Genomic DNA, 20740 nt, shown 5'->3' with positions numbered 1-20740 from the left:
CGGAGGAGGAGGGGGCGGCTAGCAGCCGCCGCCGAGCTGCCTGCGCTGCCGTTGCGCGGAGGGGGGCGGCCGCCGAGGTAACGGCCGCCAAGGTAACGGCCGCCGGGACGCCGCGCGGGGCTGGGGCGCTCCCCTGGGCGCCATCGGCGACGGAGCCCTTGGCGGGCCCCACGCCGTCGCGTGTAATAAATGAATATAAATACATGCCGTGGATTTGCTACGGGGTTTGGTTTTAGGCTGACGGTATCTCGGTAAGTATCAGCCCCGTTAACGCCCTTGCTTGCATCTCTTAGTCTTCACCGTATGCAGAAGTATCGCCACTTAGTCTCTGGTATTCTCTAGGTGAGCAATCATTCATATTTATGACGAGTCATCTGCTTGAGCATTGGCTGCTTTTGTGCTTCTAGAATATACTTAACCTGGCCCCATACAAGTCTTAAGTCAGTTTACCTCGCTAAAACAGCAATTCAGTTGCAGCCTGTGTTTAGTTGAGCATTTTATTATATGCTCTTAAACTGTGTTATTCAGCAGTTATTAACACGTGGAAGCGTCTTATTTTAGTGATGTTCCTCTGAAGAGAGCTGCTGGAACTAATTTGTATGGAAAAACTGAGCACATTGAGGTAATAGCATGTAAATTGAATGAAATTTTCTGAAGTTTCTTGGTAGAAAAAGAAACTTGATACATGCCAGTCCAGTTAGTATGAAAATAAAGCTAACGAGAGCTAATGAGATTTTTTCGAAGTAATTTCTTTGAGGGCTGTAGCCATAAGTTAAGCACAGTCCCAACATTTTGGGGTGCAGTGAAAATAGCTTTACAACATGTAATACTAAACAGGGTTGTTAGAAGTCATAGAATCATGGAATATCTCGAGTTGGAAGGGACCCATGAGGATGATCGAGTCCAACTCCCTGCTCCTTGCAGGACTACCTAAAGTTAAACATGTTTTTGTTCTTTCAGCTCTTTCATGAGGATACTTCTCAACAGAATGTTTTTCTCTTTTTCATACAGGAATGCTAATAAACAAAACTGAAACACTTTTGTATTAAGGAGGGGTGACTCTAACCTTTTGGGAAAGTTCTAGTAGGTTTAAGGGAAAAAAAAAATACTGCTTTCACCGTCTTCAGAAGAAGACATTAACAGAATGAAAACCCGCGGTACCATTGGTGTGGAACAGGGACTCATTTGACTGGTCATGCAATAGTAAAGTAGTAGACTACTGTGGTTAGAGATTTCTGTCTAAAAATTGTCTGAGTTTTGTTTCAACCAAGTTACTTGAAGACCAAACGTTTTCAACTCGCATTTCCTTTTGCTCCTTTTGAACAGCAGAGGAACATCCTATTCATGAAGCTCTTCAGTGGCCTTTTATTTTTAACTCTTTAGTCTGTGTTTAAACTGCTGTGCGTACATAACAAGCAAGAATGCATGTGGTTTGAAACTAGTTGTATTACCACCATTGCTGCTGCCATCCGTTACACATGCATCGCATACAGTAAGATGCTGAATTGAAAGATGACTGTTTTTAAGAGGATGGAGTGAACGGAAAGTCTGCCTTGGAGTCCCCTCATTAGAGGGGCATATATTTAGGAGGGAGATGAAAATAAGAATCATGTATTACATGGAAAATATGCTTGACTAATCTGAAACAGCATCATCATAGAGCAAAGTAGACAACATTGATAGGTGGAACGAAGTACTGCTTCTTCTGTTGAACTCTGTTAGCTACCTTTGCTCTTAGTACTTCTTGGGTCAACACAATTAGTAAGAAGTTGAAGAGTCCAGAGTTTGACTTTGCAAGAGAAATTAATTAACTTTTTAAAAACTTACTGTTGTGTGTCAAATTGTTTAGTCAGCTAAACAATTTTGAAACAGTGTAGTTCAAAAAAAATTTAATGCTTAATCCTCACTTTCAGTAAGATTTGTATCTAAAATCATGAATATATTTTAACACTTTTAATTTTTTTGCATCATACCATGGAACATAAGCGTAGGACAGAGGATGAACAGAATGTAAATCTTCAGTGCTTAAATTATTCTTTTATAGCATTATTTATCAGAAAGTCTGTAGAATCCATAAGCATTGCCAATTATCTGCTGAATCACAAGCAGTTCTACTGTAAGGTATCTCCTCTATCTCAAGTTATATGTGAGTATTATCACTACAAAACAGTACAAGTATTCAAGTTCTTTTACATTGGTAAGGAGAAACAAAACTTTCCTGTCTAAACACTGATCTTCATGTAGATACTTTGTGCATTTGTCACCTGAGGACGTACTAGGAGCTGTGTAGAACTGGGTGTTATATTTTCTAACCCTTAAATGCTTGAAGTTTGCTTTCTCTGCTTTACAGTAATACAAAGCAATGTTATTAAAACAAATCTGGGTTTTTTTTTGCAGTAGTCACTTTTGATTCTGTAGCAGCTGATTTTAGTAATAAAATTGTAGAGTAGTCTAGGTTGGAAGGGATCTCTGGAGGCCTCTCCCAACTTCCTGCTGAAAAGCTCACTGCTTGCTAAATTCAGAAATTGATTGCAGTGAACGTGAGAAACTTTTTTTGGGGGGATTTCATAAGCAAAAATGCTCTTTGAAACTCAAACCCTGTTTTGAATTAGTGAACAGCTTCAATTGTGACAGTGGACATTCCAATTTTTATATTTTGGACAATTCTTTATTAATGAAAGATAAAAACTTAATTGTTTTAACTCTTTACTGTCTTAAAGAAGTTGTCACCCTTCCTAATGTAAAAATACAATCACTGTTTGGAATCTGTTGCCCATATTAAGAATTTTTTTTATTTTTTGTCTTTTATGGAGATTCATTTGTGTTAGTATTTGAAGGAGGATCAGTATTTGGTTACAATATAGGAAGGTTAGTTACCACTTCAGTAAGTGCAGGTTCAGGATTCTTTTATCCCATGACCTATTCTACATCTTGTAGGTGTGGTGATAATGAAGGACTCAGTAGGTTAATGTAGTGCAGTGTAATGTTATGGTACAGGAAAAACAACTGTATTTCTTTCCATTCTGAAGTAATCTTCAACATTGAGAATAAAGGCTGCTTGTTTTTACTGGTGAAGAGGCTTAATATTGATAGTGCTAATTTACACCTTCATTATTTGGATAGACCAGCATGATATCTTAACGTGCGGAAGAAAAATCAGCTGCAGAATCATTCAGGCATCTAGAATGATAAAAATGATATGCTAGCAAACAGTGCTCTTGTCCTGGCCCAAACCTGGGGGGGGGGGAAGATCAGTTTTGCAAAGGGGATCAAATTCTTCAAAGACTTTTTTCTTTCCTTCTCCCAGAATCCTGCAAGCTCCTATCTGGAATTTAGTTCCAGATCATCTCCGAATAAGTGTCGTTAAGTTTATGTTCTCTGAAATAATTGGACCTCGCGTGTTTTCTGTTACTGTGTCTTTGTTACCAAGATGTACATGTCTTTGCATTTATCAACACTTTGCATGACTTTATTACTGCAGCGTTTTATAATTCTTTGCAAAAATTTGTTTCTGTAGCTGTGAAATGTGAACACACAAAATAGAGCCATGCTTACGAAGATTTGTACTTTCATGAGCAAAACAACACACCCCATTTTTTTTATATACGAGGTTACCTTTTCTCTGTGTCTCTTTGCTTTTTCTTCCTGACTTATGCTCAATAGCTTTTCTTCAGGCAGTATTTTCTGGCTGCTGCTCTAACTTCTTTGCTTGTGTCGACCTTGGTATTTTCTTTATAAACTCTGATTAGGTTCAGATTTCTGAACTACTTAAAATATTTCACAGTTTATTTAAACAGACTGAATGTGGGATTTAAAGCATTGAAATAATTGAATGTAAACGGAAAATGTTAGTCTGGGAGAAACAAACTAACTTTTTATTTTGTATCATTATAGTTTTCAAGAGTATTTTTATTGCTTAGCTGTTTTAAGGACATCATGCTCTTCAGCAGTTGTGAAAGTAGTTACAATAAGAATAAATAAGAAGAAAAGTTAGAGTTGCAGAATGGGCTGCATTGCTGATGTGTTGTGGAAAAACTGTAATTTGAGGTGTGCCTTGAACACAGTGTCACAGTAAGTTGGAAATATAGGCAGTATTAGATGTTGTTTGATGCTGGGTCTGTTTCTCCGTCTTTATTAAGCTTCTGATGAAGCTGGATAATCTCAGTCCCTTGTTGTAAAGCGTTTTCTGTGGTATCAGTGGATGGGGCAGCAGTCATGCATGTGGTGACACTTTACGTAATAGGTGTGCCACATCACAGTGCATGATGTAATCCAGTTGTGCATACCATAGGAGTGTTTGTATTGATGACTGGTTCTAATTACAGAGAATCGATATTTGCTTAGACACAGCTTGGATCTGGCTATGTAACGGCATATAGCTTATGCTATAGACTCATAATGTTGGAAAGGAAGGTAGCTATCTAAGATGTTGTAGTTCCTGTTCCTCCCCCCCCTACTGTTACATGGCCATTTTATGTCCAAATCCTCCAGGGGGAGGAGCAGCAAATTAATTCTTTGAGTTAGAATAAAATCTTATACTCCTTTTCTACTAGCTTAAATTTTTGGATGTATCTGTAACTGTTTTCATCAGTAGCACAAAATCTGTAGAAAGATCTAAAACAATTCACCACTTCAGAAGTCTTAACTAGTTACCTGATGTTGCTTGTGTTCAAGTAGGAGAATATTCTTCAGAAACAAGACGAAAAATATGTAGTTTCTCTTTGGGGTTTTCTTTTGACTTAAAAGAAAAAAGCTTTCTCATCTTGTCACACATTTAGATCAGAAGCAGCCCTTTTAAGGGGTGACATATCTATAGCATTTTATAATAGACTACTGAATGTAATTTTAAGTGGTTTTTACATTAAGAATATAGAGGATGTGAAACTTCAGTTAAAACCTTAAAAAAACCCAACCAAAACCACCACCCCCACGCATGCCCCCCCCCCCAATTTCTTCCTTGAAGCTGCAGTGTTGATTGTTTGGTAGCAAAAAAAAAAAGTTTAAGTGATACTGTATAGCATAGGTAGTGGTGGTGTTGCTTTCTCCACGCTGCTGTTAGGGATGAGCACCCCCAGAGTTCAGTGGAAAACTGCTAGTTCAGCCTGTGGCCAAACAACGTAGAATGGTGCCATTAACTTACTGGCTCCCTGCTAGCCTTGGTACTTTTGATACCAACGGTCTTGTTCGTGATCATCTGACCACCAAAATCACATAGATAATGGCTTTCATCTGCTGAGTATAATGATCTAGAGGATATGGCTCCAGAACTTGGAGACCTTTGAATGATGTTTCTTGTAAGCTCTGTTGAATATATGAGAATTTACTGAAGGCTTGCATTTTCTGTTATTTGTACTTTGTTTTTCTTTTAGGAATAGCTACAGAAAGAGATGGAGAAATAACTAGCCTTGTTTCAAGAAATGAAATTCTTGAGATGCATACTTGTGGATGTGCCTGTATATACTTTTCCAGAAGAAACGAAGTTACATCTTACGATACAAACTTGAAGTTTTGTGAGCGTTAAAGAAGCATGTATTAAGTCTGTTCCTTTCTGGATATCTTAATGTGCATTACGGGGTTCAGCAGCAGAATTGGGGGAATCTCTACTTGTTTATGCTGAAACTTCACATCACTGTTCTGTTTCTATAGCAGTACAATACTGCTTTCTTTTTTTCTCCTCCTATGGATGTAATAACAGTCTAGAAGGAAAAAATCTGCTTGGTTTTACATGTCTTCTGTGAGTGATAAGTGCTTTCTACTTTGCCCCTGTGACGCTTCATTTCTGCCTGTTCATGCTTATTACATGTGACTGTAATTTTGTTCTCATTCTTTTGAACACCTGGAACAATAGGATCAGATATAAGCTTTTCTTGAACCACCTATTTATGAGATGGGAACATATCCATCACATGCCCTTTTCAGGAATCTAATAATCTGATCGTTGCTGATAAGAGTGCTTTTAGGGTCAATGCTGTCTCAAAGATACTTCGTGTCTTGGTTGAGTTTTCTCTGCTCTTCCTGGACTCACTTGGCCCGGCTTGTTTCTACCACGTGCTGCTTTGTGAGACTGCATTTGAGCAACTCAAGCTTATTTGTAGCTTTCTCACCCTCACTCTGCATTTCAGTAAACGATTTATATTTGTTCCCAAGAGCTAGAAAGCCTTGACTTCAGGCTAGATCTGACTGGATTGTGGGCCAGTATAAATAACCATTTCCAGAAATGTTTTCAAAATTTTGTTTTAGCTTTGTGTCACCTCACCTGAAAGTACTTACTACAGTGTGGTAAGTACATAGCACAATAATTTTAATTTAATTGTAATATTTAAATAATTAAATTACAAGAGTACCAGAATCTTGCTGTTGGATGTTTTTGTGTTGCATCGTGTTCTTGACATCTATTGGCTCTGTATTTCTTGATTTATTTCCAGAATTTTCTACCTGCTATTCATAACATTCTGTAGATTCTTCCATCATCTTCCACGTGGCTGAGAGTTTACTGATTCTTATCCGTGTCATCAGGGTCCATTCTCTGTTTATGCTGCTCAACTGATGCTTTTGTTATAGAACTTCTGTTTTGCCTTGCTGCACTTCAGGTTACGTTTCAGGCAAGGCATTCTAAGCTGATTCTTTAAATGCTACAGTAAAGGCATTCTGAAGAAAAGAATAAAGTCAGTAGTATATTCTTTTACTGGTAGAAAACATTAGATGTTTTCTCATGATGGAATAGGGAAATTGTCTAGTCTGGATAATGTTATTAGAAAAGTAAGCAAACCCTTTTGCCTTTTTAAGAAGCAATAACTAAAATGCTTCTGGGTGTAAATAATTACTTACAGCAGCATGTTACAAATAGATGCTAATAAGAAGTAGAGTTCCTAAATTATCAGTTGAGGGAGTCCAATTTCCTTGTTGTAGTTTTCTTTTTACTAACACTAATGAGACTTGTTTTAAGGGGGTAATAGACCTGTGCAGTATGACAAAAGCTGTACAGTGGCCAGAAGTTTGTTTAACAGCATAAGCAAATCATTCTTACTGTTTCTTTGCATCAGTACTACTTAACATCTGTTTTTTGGTAGTGTCACTATTTCTGATGACTTTAGAGCCTTGTCTTTTTTATAGTGCAATTTTGTATGGAGAGAAAGGCAAGCTTGATTAGAGGGTTGTTTTATAAGAAGTAGAAAATGGTAGCACAAGTTCCCATTGTATGTAGGGAACTATTGCCTCTTTTGTTTGCTGCCTTTGCCGTTCAATAAAGACAATAGACTTCTCTTTCTTCAGGGGGATAGTGAATTTTATACTTACTGGTTTTGATCCTTCTTAGTTCAACAGAGCTTTCACTTTTCTTTCAGTCCTGCAATGACAGGATAAGAGCTTTTTCTAATGTTATGTTTCAGAAGTTTTCATTTACATATGGCAGGCAAGATACTTAACTTGATCGACAGCTCAACACAAATCACTTCTGCAAAGTGCTGTTTAAACTTTTTAATGAGTTAATTCCATTTTTATGCTAAAATGTATGAGAATCAGTACTTACACTTTGATTTGCCGTACTGGAGTGCTGTGTCCTGTTCTTGGCTCCCCAGTATGAGAAAGGTACAGGCTCACTGGAGCAAGTCCAGCAAAGGGCCATGAACATGACTGAGGGATTGGAGAATCTTTTCTATGAGGAGAGGCTGGGAGGGCTGGGACTGTTTGGCCTGGAGAAAAGAGGGCTTGCAGGGATCTTGTCAATATGTATAAACACCTGGGGGGGGAAGAAGAGGGAGCCAGATTCTTCTCAGTGCCCAGTGACAAGCGAGGCAATGGGCACAAAATAAAACATGTGAAATTACATCTGAACACAAGGAAACACTGTTTTACCGTGAGGGTGGTCAGATGCTGGAACAGGTTGCCCAGGGAGGTTGTAGAGTCTCCAGAATTGCTGGAGATTTTACTGGACACAGACCTGGGCAACTGGCTGTAGTTGGCCCTGCTTGAGCAGGGAGGTTGAACTAGATGATCATAGGAGGTCCCTTCTGATCTGTGACAATACACTTATGAGGGGGAAGGTTATGAATGAATACATTATAATATAAAGGTGTTAATTTGTGATTTACAAGCCATACTTGAAACATATTTAAGTGCTGCCTGTTCAAATTAGGTAACACTACTCAAGCACATCATCCTTCTCTTGATATAGTGTGTACATTGTTGCAACAATATGCTTATGTACATAGAGAAAACTGAAAACATCTGCATAAGTGTCAAGCAAAAGAATAGGGTAGTATTAAGAGGACAGTTGTATTCATTTTAATGTGAAAACCAGTATCTGTGGTGCTAAACGGTACAGTTTTCTTAGTTGCACTGATTAATATTGTAACATTTAGTTGCTGTGAAGACTATTGAAGACAAGATTCCTCATTACTTATCTCCTATTCTGGGTTATTAAAATAATAGCTAGTAATGTGTTCATAAATTGTAAAGTCTTAATTTTGAGTCAGTCAAGGAGGCTTTGTAAGCGGGTTTATTTGAATTTATGGTTGCCCCATGTAGATGAAAGGTATGTGATTTGCTGAAACTACTTCTGCAAGATTAAGTGTTCGTAACCGTTTAAGAAAACGGAGTACCTTCATATCCTCTGCTATTCTGCATCTCTCTTCAGGAACCTTCAGCTATTTCTTTTTGAGTTTGTTCACCTCATAGCATAGGGGTGCTGAGGAAAGCAAGGCATAATGTAATAGCTAAAATACAGCATCTTCCACTGTGAAAGTCTTTTCCTAAATGGGGAGACTTGACCAAACTTCAGATTTTTTTTTTTCCTTTAGGAATTGAAAAAAATGCTCCTGATGCTTGATTTCTCCAAATCCATGAGACTTGGAAATAAGCTGTGACTTGTTTGAATGATGCTACTTTACTTTTCAAAATAAAGGCTTCCTCTTGGAGGAGGGTGGGGGAAGTCAAAGTTTCTGAATTGTTTGGCTTTCACAAAAAAAACAAAACACCAAAACTGTCCAAGGTTCTAAGGAATGATAATGCCTGCAGAGAAGTTGCCTGTTGTTGACGTGTATTGTAATAAAAGAAAAAAAAAGTACTTTTTCTTTAAACATTAATGTTTAATATAAGGGCTGAAATGCACAGACCTCTTCATTTGTCAGTATTTTTGTTCTGGGCCTGACTTAGTGTTTGAAGGAGGAGAAATGTGGGAGGATGTGTGAATAAGGAATTCAAACTGTTGTAACTGAACATTTAGTATTCTAATTCTGATAAATAGGTTTCAATTTTCATCTGATTTTCTGACTTATATTACAATTATGAATTAAAAAATTCTATCCAGAGTCTTCACATTGCCTTTAAATAAAAGCTGCTTGCAGCTTCAAGGATCTACATAGTTTGAAAAAGTTCTAATAAAGATGATCAGACCATATCTCCATTTGTCTCTTGTGCATATGCTGGAATAGTTAACTAAATGAGAATTAATGATAAAAGCACTTCCTAAAGAAAGGTGTGAAATTAAACTTGCAAGATGTCCACCCAAGGGAAAATTGTGTATGTCTAACTGTGTATGTTAACCAACTTGAAGGAGGTCTTGTGCTTTGCATGAGAGTTTGTTCTTTTTTAATTGAGTTTTAATTAGGGTTTTGGGGGCACCAGAGTGGGAGAAGAGGCATGACTGTAACCACTAAAAAATTTATACTTGAATATACATTACAGTTGCTGTGAGAACCTTGACTTTAAGTTGCTTACTACTTGTGCTTAAGACTGCAGGAGGCTGTTCAGTACTTATGAAAATATTGGCATTCTTGCTTGTGATGCTGCTTGTCACCTGTCTTGCCCTTCAGTCACTTACCTAACAGCTAGAGTTAATAGGGGTAGTGCTCATCTAGCAAGTTCTTAGGCATTCAGTCTGGGTTGACAGAGTACAAAGAGTTTGGAAGCACCAAACATCTGTTTTATGAGCTGTAAAACTGTCCCAGATTGTAGGAGGAGATCAAGAACTGCTGTGTTACTCTTGCAGGCATTGAGCAGGATTTGAAACGCTTGACTACATGCAACTGGGTACACGCAGCCCACTAACTCAGGATCTAGTCTGCTTGTCAGGTAGCATCTGCAAGAGTTCAGCCTATATAATGACTAGGCCTCATCATCAAATGTGAAAGGAGGAGCAGCAGTTAAGGAGTGGGGTTTTTTTGGTTGTGTCACCCACCCCCCACCCCACCCCCACCCCTTTTCCATAGCTAGGAACTTGTAGTATCCATACCTCCATCGTTATTTGAAAGGCAGTGAGTAGGTTTTCATTAGATGTAAATATCATGCTCTTACTTATTTTTGTAGAAAGTTACTTGCTTCATCTTCAGCATGTTCAGGCATCAGTGACTAGACTGGTCTAGTGAATTGCAGGGCTTTAAAAATTGTGTTTATATACATCTTAATGGTAAGGACTTGAAATGCTTTTTTTAATCTCTTAAATGGCATGTACCAGTTATGAAGTAAAATGGGAGGATAGCGGATCTTGTCAGAAGCTTTTAAATTTGGAATGGTACTTGAGGCTGAAGACTGGGGTCTTGAATTTTAAGTACCATCTCAAATTTGTAGAGATGCCAAAGCGAATTTAGGAATTGTTCTCTATCAGTAAAACCTCAAGGCTAGTGGGAAGATGATAACCACCGAACTTGAACTGTTTCTGACCTGAATTTTGCTTTTTAAAAGGAGTAGTTTAGAACTCCAGGAGTATCTTTTACTAGTTGTGCACTGATAGGAAATACTGAAATTCTGAAGCGCATCAAAATTTTTTTTGTTTTCGTGCTGCCTGGTTGGGGCTTTGATTTCAGCCATTTTAATCCACCAGTTTCAGAGTGGTTATGTGGAAACTCATTTTAAAATATTGAGCTTTCAGTTATTGCCTTTTACATGTAATATTTCTGTAGTTCACTGTAGTATGTTTTCACATTTTCCTCTTCTCTCTTCATGTGTTACTGGGAAAAATCCTTGCAATTTTCTCCACGATTTTCCTGGATCTTAAAGATTTCTTTTGTTAATGCTCAATGTAATAAACGTTTGTTTTGTGAACTAAAGAATAACCCTGCATTCTTTCCCTGCACGTTGAAAATGCAGATACAGATCCGAGTTGCTTATGCATTATTTTTACTTTTCAGCTGTTCACCGATGGAATCACCAATAAACTCATTGGCTGCTATGTGGGTGACATAACAGACGATGTGGTTCTAGTTAGGATCTATGGAAATAAGACCGAGCTCTTAGTGGATCGAGATGAGGAAGTGAAGAGTTTCCGCGTGTTGCAGGCTCATGGCTGTGCACCTCAACTGTACTGTACTTTCAATAATGGCCTGTGCTACGAGTTCATGCAGGGAGAAGCACTGGATCCAGAGCACGTATGCAATCCAGATATTTTCAGGTAAGCTTTTTATGTTTTTATTATTTCATTATTCAAGTTCTATGATGCATTTATGGTGTTCTGTCAGGCCCAAAGGATGTCAAGCTTAGTTTATGAACAGGCAGAAAAGAAATATTTCTATAAGCCTGCACTAAGTTGATGTTCACACTCTTGACAACTCAGTGTCGTCTGTCTTAGTTATCATGGTGTTTCAGTGCTGAACAAATGATCCTCGCTGCCTCCCCAGAAGACTATATACTCATTAGAGGTCTGCTTATTGTGAGTATTTAACACTTGCACATTACCATTAGGGAGATCATTTAACATGGTGGAGTTGTAGGGGGCTGGACTTGATTAAAGCAAGTATGCCTAGCTCTGTTTCCAATACATTCCTTTTGTGAATAGGTTCAAGATAGATAGTCTTACATTGAGACATAATTTTTTAAACTATTAGCGGTGAACAGGAAGTGCTGATGTCTTAAGATTTTAGCTTTTCATGTATGCACTGAAATGTATTTGCCTAACAATGGCAGCTAATTTGAGTCGACTCTTCTAAAGATAAGCAAGTTGAAGAATAGACTGTAAATACAGGTGAGGTATGCGTGCTATAACTGAACTGCAATACCTCCCACCACCTCCCTTCCCTTAAGTAGCGCTGCTAATGACCTTTTGATTCTTTAAAGATGCTGCCCTATAGCTGTGCTGCTCTTGTTTAAACCCTCTTTGGATTCCCTTGCTGCATTTTTTTACAGTTTTTCTGTTAAATATATTGTAGTTGTCTTCTCTTGTTGCTAGGAAAAATATGATAAAGACTGTCAGATCTATTGCAAATATAACATTAATTTAAACTTTGGTTTTTTTAGACTCATTGCCAGACAACTTGCTAAAATTCATACTATTCATGCACACAATGGATGGATCCCTAAATCTAATCTGTGGCTGAAGATGAGGAAATACTTCTCTCTCATACCCACAGAATTTATGGATGAGGAAGTAAATAAAAGGTAAGTATTTCATTATGTGCTTTCCAGATTTCCTATTCTTTCTGGTTGAGGGGTAGAAGAATGTTTAAAAATACAGGTTTGGGTTACCACGTAACGTTGAACTGTGTAAAATTTTGAGTTTTGTCATACTTTTGTATACTGAAGTAGCTATATAAATGTCAAATATAAGGAGAGACTTTCAATTCATTTGGTATATTGTGTATATATACATACAGTTCTTGGTTTGATTGGACACTTAATAAATGATGGCAGTTTTCTTTACTCTTTTTAAAGAACCAAGGTCAAGTGAAGTACTACTTTAGGTAGTTGTCTCAACAGCTTTTGAAACATCCATGAGTCTCCCAAACTGAGACCTACGTTCTGGGGTGAATACTGAAAACGTATTTCCTGGGGTTGCAGGAGTACTGCTGCTTGTTCATTCTGACCTGCACCTCTTAGCTGTCCTGTATTTGTTGAGTTTATAAATTTGTCCAAAATTGGGTGGCATAAAAGTAAAGTTTGAAAGGCTGTTTTGGGTGATGGGATGAGCTCCTGAAGTGTTTTCCAGAGGAGGAAAAGGTATCCACACAGTCATTCTAGACTTGTGCTATCATGGAGTTTCACCTGGGTTTAAGGGTTTAATTACACTTTGTTTTTAGCATCCCAGTATAGCTCTTGACTTGTAAATCAAACTGTTTTTTCTTAGGAGCTTAACAAAATAAGAAAATATTTCAGAATGGTTCTAGCATCAGTCACTGGAAGATTGGGATGAGAGGAACGGCAAAATTAGGAGCAATGTTTTACATTTACGTTAACCTAAATAAAATTTGTGCTGTAATCTAAAGCTTGAGTTGAAGACAATGTTTCTCGGGGATTGGAAATCAAACTTTTAAGCTAAAACTGTAATTTGGAAGTGTTTGTACTATATCATCAAACTTCATATCACTCAGTAGCAGATTCCAGCTTAAACATTCTTCATAAACTTCTTTGAAGTCACTAATGCCAACTGCCCTTCTTGCTGCATTGTAATTAAAGAATGATCTAGCAGTTGTCTGAATTTTTTTCTACAATGTAACATTCTTAAGAAAACTGAAAAATTGAGTAGTTAATTGAAAGTCTAAAAGAGAAATGCCTACTTAAGCATATTTACTGTGACTAGAACTAAAAATGAATCCTAATTTTTTCCTCTGTATACATACATATAGTACTTACTGTGTATCCTACTTGAAGGAAGTAATGTAATGTGAGCAAAAAGTGAATGAAATTCATGCTATAACAGTTTTAATCTTTACTCTAAAAAATGTTCAGGATTGTGTTTAAGTCTACTCCTGATTTTTGCACTGCTGTCATTTTTACAGCACAGACAATCTTCAGAGATTTTTTTGGGGGGAGGACAGAGGGAAATAATTTTCATAATTTGACTGCCATGGTGCCAGGGGAAAGGTTGCTCTAGTTTGGGCGAAGGTCTATTGAATTATTTGAAATAAGAATGTAGAGGAAAATAACTAAGTTATTGGCATGGAACACACAGTACTAAATACTAATACTCAAACTTCTTACACCTAAAAAGGTTTTTAAGTGACATTCCAAGTCCTCAAGTTCTTCAGGAAGAGATGGCCTGGATGAAGGAAAGACTGTCAAATTTAGGATCACCAGTGGTACTCTGTCACAATGACCTGTTGTGTAAGAATATTATTTACAACAAGAAACGAGGTAGGTATTGAACTGAACAGTAAGTAGTGGCTTAGTTTGTTTATGCTGTAATTGCATTTGCTACACTGGTAGTGTCATTTTACTGACTTTAGTGAGTGAACTCAATTTGAGCTTTTACGACCCAATGTAGTAGTGGTAGTGATATCTGTGCAAATATTAAGTTGCTTAATTAGCTAATTCTCATCTATACGTTACTGTACAGAGGAAGAATGTTGGTGTTTCTTGCTTTGCTTTAATGAATTTGTTAATCCCTAGCTTTCCTGTATGACTAGGCTTCAAAGTATGTAATTGTTAGTTCTAGTCATATAAAGCTTTTCGGAGGGAAAAAAAATCATACAAGCAGAGAAAATAACTTGAAGACGTTATCTCATACAACATGTATTGTTCTGGTTTGTAATTGTGGGAAGACACCTTCATAATGAAGTATCTTAGTGATACTTAATACTACATTCTGTGACTATTTCCTGCGTGAGGTACATAGGCATCTTAAAGATTTCTTTCGTAAATACATACTTCATTTAAACAGTTGTAGGCAGTACACCTCTTAGCAAAGATGAATTACATTTTTGTTTTTATTATAATAAATTTAATTCATAATTCATGTTATTAAAGAATGCCTTAACTAAAATCTGTAACGCTTCTGTATAAACCCACAGTTTCTCTTATTTCTGGATTTTATTGGTTTGAGGTTCGGTTACTAAATGAATCAATTAAACAGGATATTAAAACAAACAAAAAAGGCAAACTTGCAACATTAAAATGGCCATGGTGCAGTAAAAATGCACAACTTTTCTTCCATTTCAAATATCTGAGCTCAGCTGAGCGCAACAAGTACATCAGGTTAGATCAGGATTTTCTTTTGAAGTGAGGATGACATGTTCTTTCTAGTATCTTCATATTTGTTTGACAGTTTAAGACTGTTGGCATGTAAGTCGAAAGTGTGTGAAGTAAATGACTGTGGATGGAACTGAAGTATTCTCCCTCAGTCGTTATTAGTCTTTGACCTTTTAAGCCTATGTGCCTTAATTTCTAAATAAAAACTAACAAAAGCATGCTGGAGTTGGTTCTAGTATGAAAACTGGCTGTGTATGTATAACCAATTTCTGCATCAGATATGCACTGAATGCATGTGAATTGAGAAAAGCGTCTTTTGGTGGTTTGTATACAAGTTTCCCTCCAAGTAATACCATTTTGAAGAGAATTGCAGTACTTCTAGTTCTATAGGTGTGTATAAATATGTATGTCTACGTACCTGTACAATGCTATTAACAGCAGTTTTAAATTCTAAGAATTCAGTACGAAACTTCAGTCGTTTTACTTAGTTTCAGTGGTAGGGGTTATAGTTCTGCTTAAAAAGAGGAGGGGGAAAAAAAGCATGGAAGGTATGCGGAAAAAAAATCAGCTTGTGGTCTTAAACACATTGCAGTTGTGATACTGTAGTACCAAAAATAAATCTATTGTTATTGTGTAGTTTTTTTCAGTGCTGAAACTACCTTCAGTTTTAGCGTTCCATAACATACCCATTGAGGTAAAAGTAATTTTTATAGTCACTTTTCATAGTAGAACCATGCTGCAAAAAAAATTGGAACTCCTTTAAAAGGCTCGCTATCATGGTCAATAGGCTTGAAGTTCCTACTTTTAAAACAAATGCTATATGCTTTTCTTTTTGTAAACAGAATGGAGTTAACTATGCCAGCAGTGTATCGCTTATGAGCAATCCTACAATAACAAGTGTGTGAGTGCTTAGTGTTTGGGGACAGGGTGGGGAGGAGGGAGGTACATAAAGCACTCTGGCTTCAAGCTAGCTGTTAACATCTTGGGGGGGAATACTTGGAAATATGAAATAGATATTTACTAAACTTACGTTTGAATGTTGCACATGTACCCAGATTGCAGAAGTTTTACAACACAGTACAACAGGTACCATTTTCATAGTAACCAAACCTCAAAGCCATCTGTAGAATATTTGTCTGTTTGAAAGCTGTTTCTTACAGTGTACTTTTTACAGAGCAAAAAATATCAATCTGTCTGTTAGTACAGTCTTAAGATGAGGAACATGATTTTAGGAGTGGAAGCTCAGCTTTTTAACTGTAAATAAACATGTATTGCTGGAATTTTGTTTAGCAGAGCAAAAGCTTCTATTGGTATACAAATAACTTTGCAAGAGCACAAAATAGAATCTTTAAAGATGTACTTCATTAGGAGTGACATCAAACTGTATGAAGGCAGTTAACAGCTTTGGTGATGCTGTACTCTTACTAAATTCACTCTTTCATCTAGAAAGGCTCCTGTGTATCAAAAAGACCTTGGTGACCCTAAGTTGTAACTGAAGAGAGAGAATCAGTCTTCTAGATTAACTACTATTTTTTTTTTTTCTCTCCCCAGTAAAGTTTGAGCAAAGCTGGTAGTCTTTATCTGGCTTTTCAGAAGCTGGCACAAACAAAATAACTAATTTATTGGTTTTAGCAACACTGTATTTATCACTTTGCTTGTGAATGCTTAATTTGCACATTTACTAGGCATGGGGTGGGTGAGTGTATGTGTTTTTTAAGCTACAGGCTATCAACAGATACTAGGACTCCTGTCCAATACAGTTAGAATGATTGTGGCTTGTCCCAGTGCTTTGCTTTAGACTTGTCCTCTGCATTAAATTCTTGTTAAATTTTCAGATTTGAAAGAAAAATCATAGTTGTGCCACATACTGCTTTTAAGAAGAATCAGTCTCATGTCCTTAAATTTTATTTACGAGACTGGAATAGAATGTTGAGTGCTAGCTTCATTTAATGGAGAGTCACTCGTTTCATTTGAATTTGTTCATGCTGTGGCTGACAGAACTCTGCCTCTTGCTGTTTTGTTAATGTCCGTTTGCAGTCACTCAGGATATGAAAACTTGCAAGTGTTACTTTACATAACATAATTATCAGTGTGAACTACTCTTTGAAGGATATAACTCAGAGCTTCACGTTGCTCTTAATTACAATTTGGGCATCAAGATAGTCAAAATAATGCTTGGTGCTTGGTACTGCTTATTTATAGACCTTGTGTTCTGATGCTCTTAAAGTTTGGTGGTTTTTTTTTCTCCAATGTGACCTGGGAGTTTCCAAAAATACTTGATTTTTTAAGAGTATTTAAATAGTTGCTATTCAATAAGACCAAGTATCAGTATTCTTTTGTCTATATCTGTACGTGCTCTTTTTGAATGTATTAAAATCACCTGCCAGGAAGTTAAGTGTGTAGGTAGATGGCTAGTTTTGTTCTGTTTATTCCCTCTGCCTACCCAATGTTTTCTATGATCTTTGGTAGGAGTCTGTGGGTGCTCAGTGCTTCTGAAGACTGAGGTATGTTTAAGGCTTCTGGTTTTGATCTAAAAACCTTTTTTTTTTTTTTTCCAAAGATATATTGGGTATTTATAGCTAAAACTATTCTTTGGGTATATGACCCGTTTGTGAATTTTCAAGTATGTTCATAGCATAGATCATTGTCTTTACTGAAGCTGTCTTCTAGGGCCTCAGTGGCTCACCTGATGAGCAGGATGGGACGGAACTCAGGATACATCATTCTGCTGTGGTAACTACAGCTAGGACTTGCACGTCGAAAGTGCTTACCTTATTAAACCATTAAAAGTGAAGAGCAGCTAGAAAGAGAGGTGTCATCACCCTCCTACCTTTCAGTTCCCTGAGGAGATCTAACAGATGTCCTCTTGACTACTACTTGATCTATTTAAAAATTGAATTTCTGGTGTACAGAACACAACATGTATTCCATTTTGTGTCTTTATGTAGTTTTCATGGATTACATTGCATGTTGTCTATACTAGTAGACCCCTTGATGAAAGGAGTGTGTTTCAACTTGAAATGTTCAGTACTCTTGATGTCTCTATTCCTGTTGATAACAGTAGCTTCTCCAGAGAGATGATAGAGCTTAGTTTTAAATCATGTCTCACTTCAATAAAATACAAATGCACTTAGATTAATGTCTCTTGTTGGTCTGCCTGCTCCCTGTGAAATCAGTGGAATGTACAAATTCTTTGTATTTATTAAAAACCTCAAAACAAAAGCTAGCTGCTTAACTACTAGTGTAAGCCATATCTTTTAGAAGTGGCTTTCCTGTAGGCTTTCCTGTATGCATTTATGAAGTGACAAACTTACGGTTTTTGCTTTCTTTCAGTTTCACAGAAAGAACTGTGCATCTTTATTTTGAGCCTTTCATGCAAAAATTAAACTTAAGGTTGAGTTCCACAGTAGCATAAGTCTGAAAGAGATCAGTAAAAATGTAGGACTTTTTCACTTTGAACTTTTGTTTTATCGAATGTGAGTTTGCCAAACTTTCATCATCTGCTACAGATTAGGTATGCCATTGTTGCTGCCTTGTGGTGGCATGCAGCGTGCTACTTGTGCACTGACTGGAGGTTTATCGCACCACTTGTTCACATGCCTTTCCCCATAGGAGAGTGCCTGGTAACAGCCTCATTTGTATCTTGTTAGATTGAATTTCTTATTGTACATAATATTATTTATATCTGGAAGTGAGTTTTAAATGTTAGCTGTATTTAAAAATGCATAATAGCACGTTAAGTATATTCAAGATGAAATTTGCACATGAAAGAAATTTAAAGTATTACGTTGATATTTTGCAAATAGACTTTCACCTGCCATGTTTGTATTTTACCTGGGGGAGTAAGGAAAAGTGTCTGAATGCCAGCAATATCAAATGTTTGGGGGTGTGTAGGGGGGTTCAGGAGGTCAGTTGTGTAGCAGAATATTAACCAGGGTTGGGCTGTGCATTTTGACTGGCTTGTAACTTATAGATGCTGCTTCTTAAAAGTAGTACTAAAGAACCAGTGGGAAATGCAGGCATATACAAGTATATGAATCTGCCAGTCAAGCAGTGGCAGAAGTTAATCTGTGACAATATTACAAGATCTTGGCTGCAGCTGCTGTAAAATTTCTTGTCCCTTCAGAGTTCTAGAGAACCTCAATTTTCCGTTGCCAACAAGATTTTCCTGGGAGGAGCTTGCCACTCTGCAGGCCATTTTCATGTTGGTTTGTCAGAGCCTAAAAGGTTTAACCTCATAACCTTGGTAAGCAGTCCTCTCTTTCTGTGGAAGTAAGGGTGAACTCTGACTTGGAGGATTGTGACTCAGTGATTTTTGTTTGTATTGTGGGATTTAACTTCCATTATAAGTGCTTAGACAAGAAGATTTATCCATCTGGAAAACGTTAATGTGTTAGTATTTCAAATATGGTAAAGATGAACTGCATAGATAAAAGGAACGCTTCTAACAGTGTTCTGTGATAATTTGGTCAGGACACTTATCTGGCAAAGCTATTGTATTTGATATGTGCAATATCCATAAATCTTAAGGAGGCAGTATATTAGACACTTAAAATCCTTAGTCTAGGAAATACATAACAGACTTAACATTATTCTTGATTTACTTTTTTTTGACCTGGAGTTCTGATAGTTAGCATTAGTATCTGCAAGATGTTTTAAGTCATGCTAAGAAGATTGTTCATTGTAATAGAAGGAATGTGTTTTTATTGAGTAAATATGCAGCTAGTCATCAAAAGAATGGGTGTAGAGAGGGAGAAGGGTGCAACTGTGAAAATTACCCATTTCAGCACTGCAGTGGGAAATGTAAGGTTTTACATTTTAATGTTCTAGTGCAAACAGCTCTTAAGTTAATGCATTGCTTCCTTTTCTGATATCTTTAGCAATTTTGCTGGTTTCCCTTAAAATACAAGAGCTCTAGTTTTACTTTGACTGTTTGATGTGGTGTAGACATTCTTGAGCAGGTTCAATGCTGTATTACCTTGAGTGAAGCATTTTCCCCAGCTTCACTGTAGTTAAATGTCATTTGGAAACATTGGGGGCTGTGTTTGCTGCTTTATCAGTCCTTGTTTACATAACACTACATGGTTTCATAGTTTGGAGGACTTGAGGATTGTCTGGTTTCTTGAGATTAGTTTAAGCCAGCTAAAAAAAGCAACAATTAAGAATAGTCTTGCTTTGTAAGTGTGGTTGGAGGAAGCAGGAAATATCAACATGTTAAAGGAAATACCAGCATGTTGCAATGTGTTAGTCCACTGTGGTTGCACATTTATATGAGAATAAAGAGGACTGTTCTTTTTTAAGTTGGGGAAAAATTGATCTGCTATTTGTACATAAAGTTTAAATAAAGGATCCTCTACTGTATTTCTTATTTTGAAGGTAAGGGATGCCCTCATGTGGTAGCAGTTAAAATTGAAATTCTGCTATTCAGAGTTTAAAAATAGAGAACTGTAAGCTCTAAGTAATTATTTAAGAGCTTTCTTGAATGAATATTCAAGGAAATCTCATATCATAAAAATCACAGCCTTACCCTGGAATGTCTGAGTGCACACAACGGGGCACAAGTAAGACGGGTGTGTGGTGTGGTTTTGTTTTTCCCCCAAAACTTCAAAGGACACCAAAGGATTAGGGCTGTGACTTCATTTGATATGGACTCTGATGTTGCTGCTGTTGTGTCTCACATAGGTGATGTGCAGTTCATAGACTATGAGTACTCTGGATACAACTACCTGGCTTATGACATTGGAAATCACTTCAATGAATTTGCAGGTAAAAACTGGATTTCTGAGGTAAAGGTAAACTGGTTTTATAGAAAACCCTCATTCTTGCACATTCTCTTTTTCTCTGT

The 20740-nt window shown here is 37.1% G+C and overlaps 1 protein-coding gene across 1 annotated transcript in view; it reads left to right on the top strand.

Annotated features, from left to right (window-relative positions):
- ETNK1 (ethanolamine kinase 1) overlaps positions 1-20740 on the top strand; it is a 28577-nt gene that overhangs the window by 806 nt on the left and 7031 nt on the right. The window contains exons 2-5 of the mRNA XM_076342892.1: positions 11127-11386; positions 12229-12369; positions 13919-14061; positions 20578-20661. Of these exons, the coding sequence (XP_076199007.1) occupies positions 11127-11386; positions 12229-12369; positions 13919-14061; positions 20578-20661 (628 nt within the window). The remainder of the gene's footprint in view (positions 1-11126; positions 11387-12228; positions 12370-13918; positions 14062-20577; positions 20662-20740) is intronic.

Source organism: Aptenodytes patagonicus, chromosome 1 (genome assembly GCF_965638725.1).
Source record: "Aptenodytes patagonicus chromosome 1, bAptPat1.pri.cur, whole genome shotgun sequence".
In the NCBI taxonomy this organism is placed as follows: domain Eukaryota; kingdom Metazoa; phylum Chordata; class Aves; order Sphenisciformes; family Spheniscidae; genus Aptenodytes; species Aptenodytes patagonicus.
This window is presented reverse-complemented; position numbering and strand designations above follow the sequence as displayed.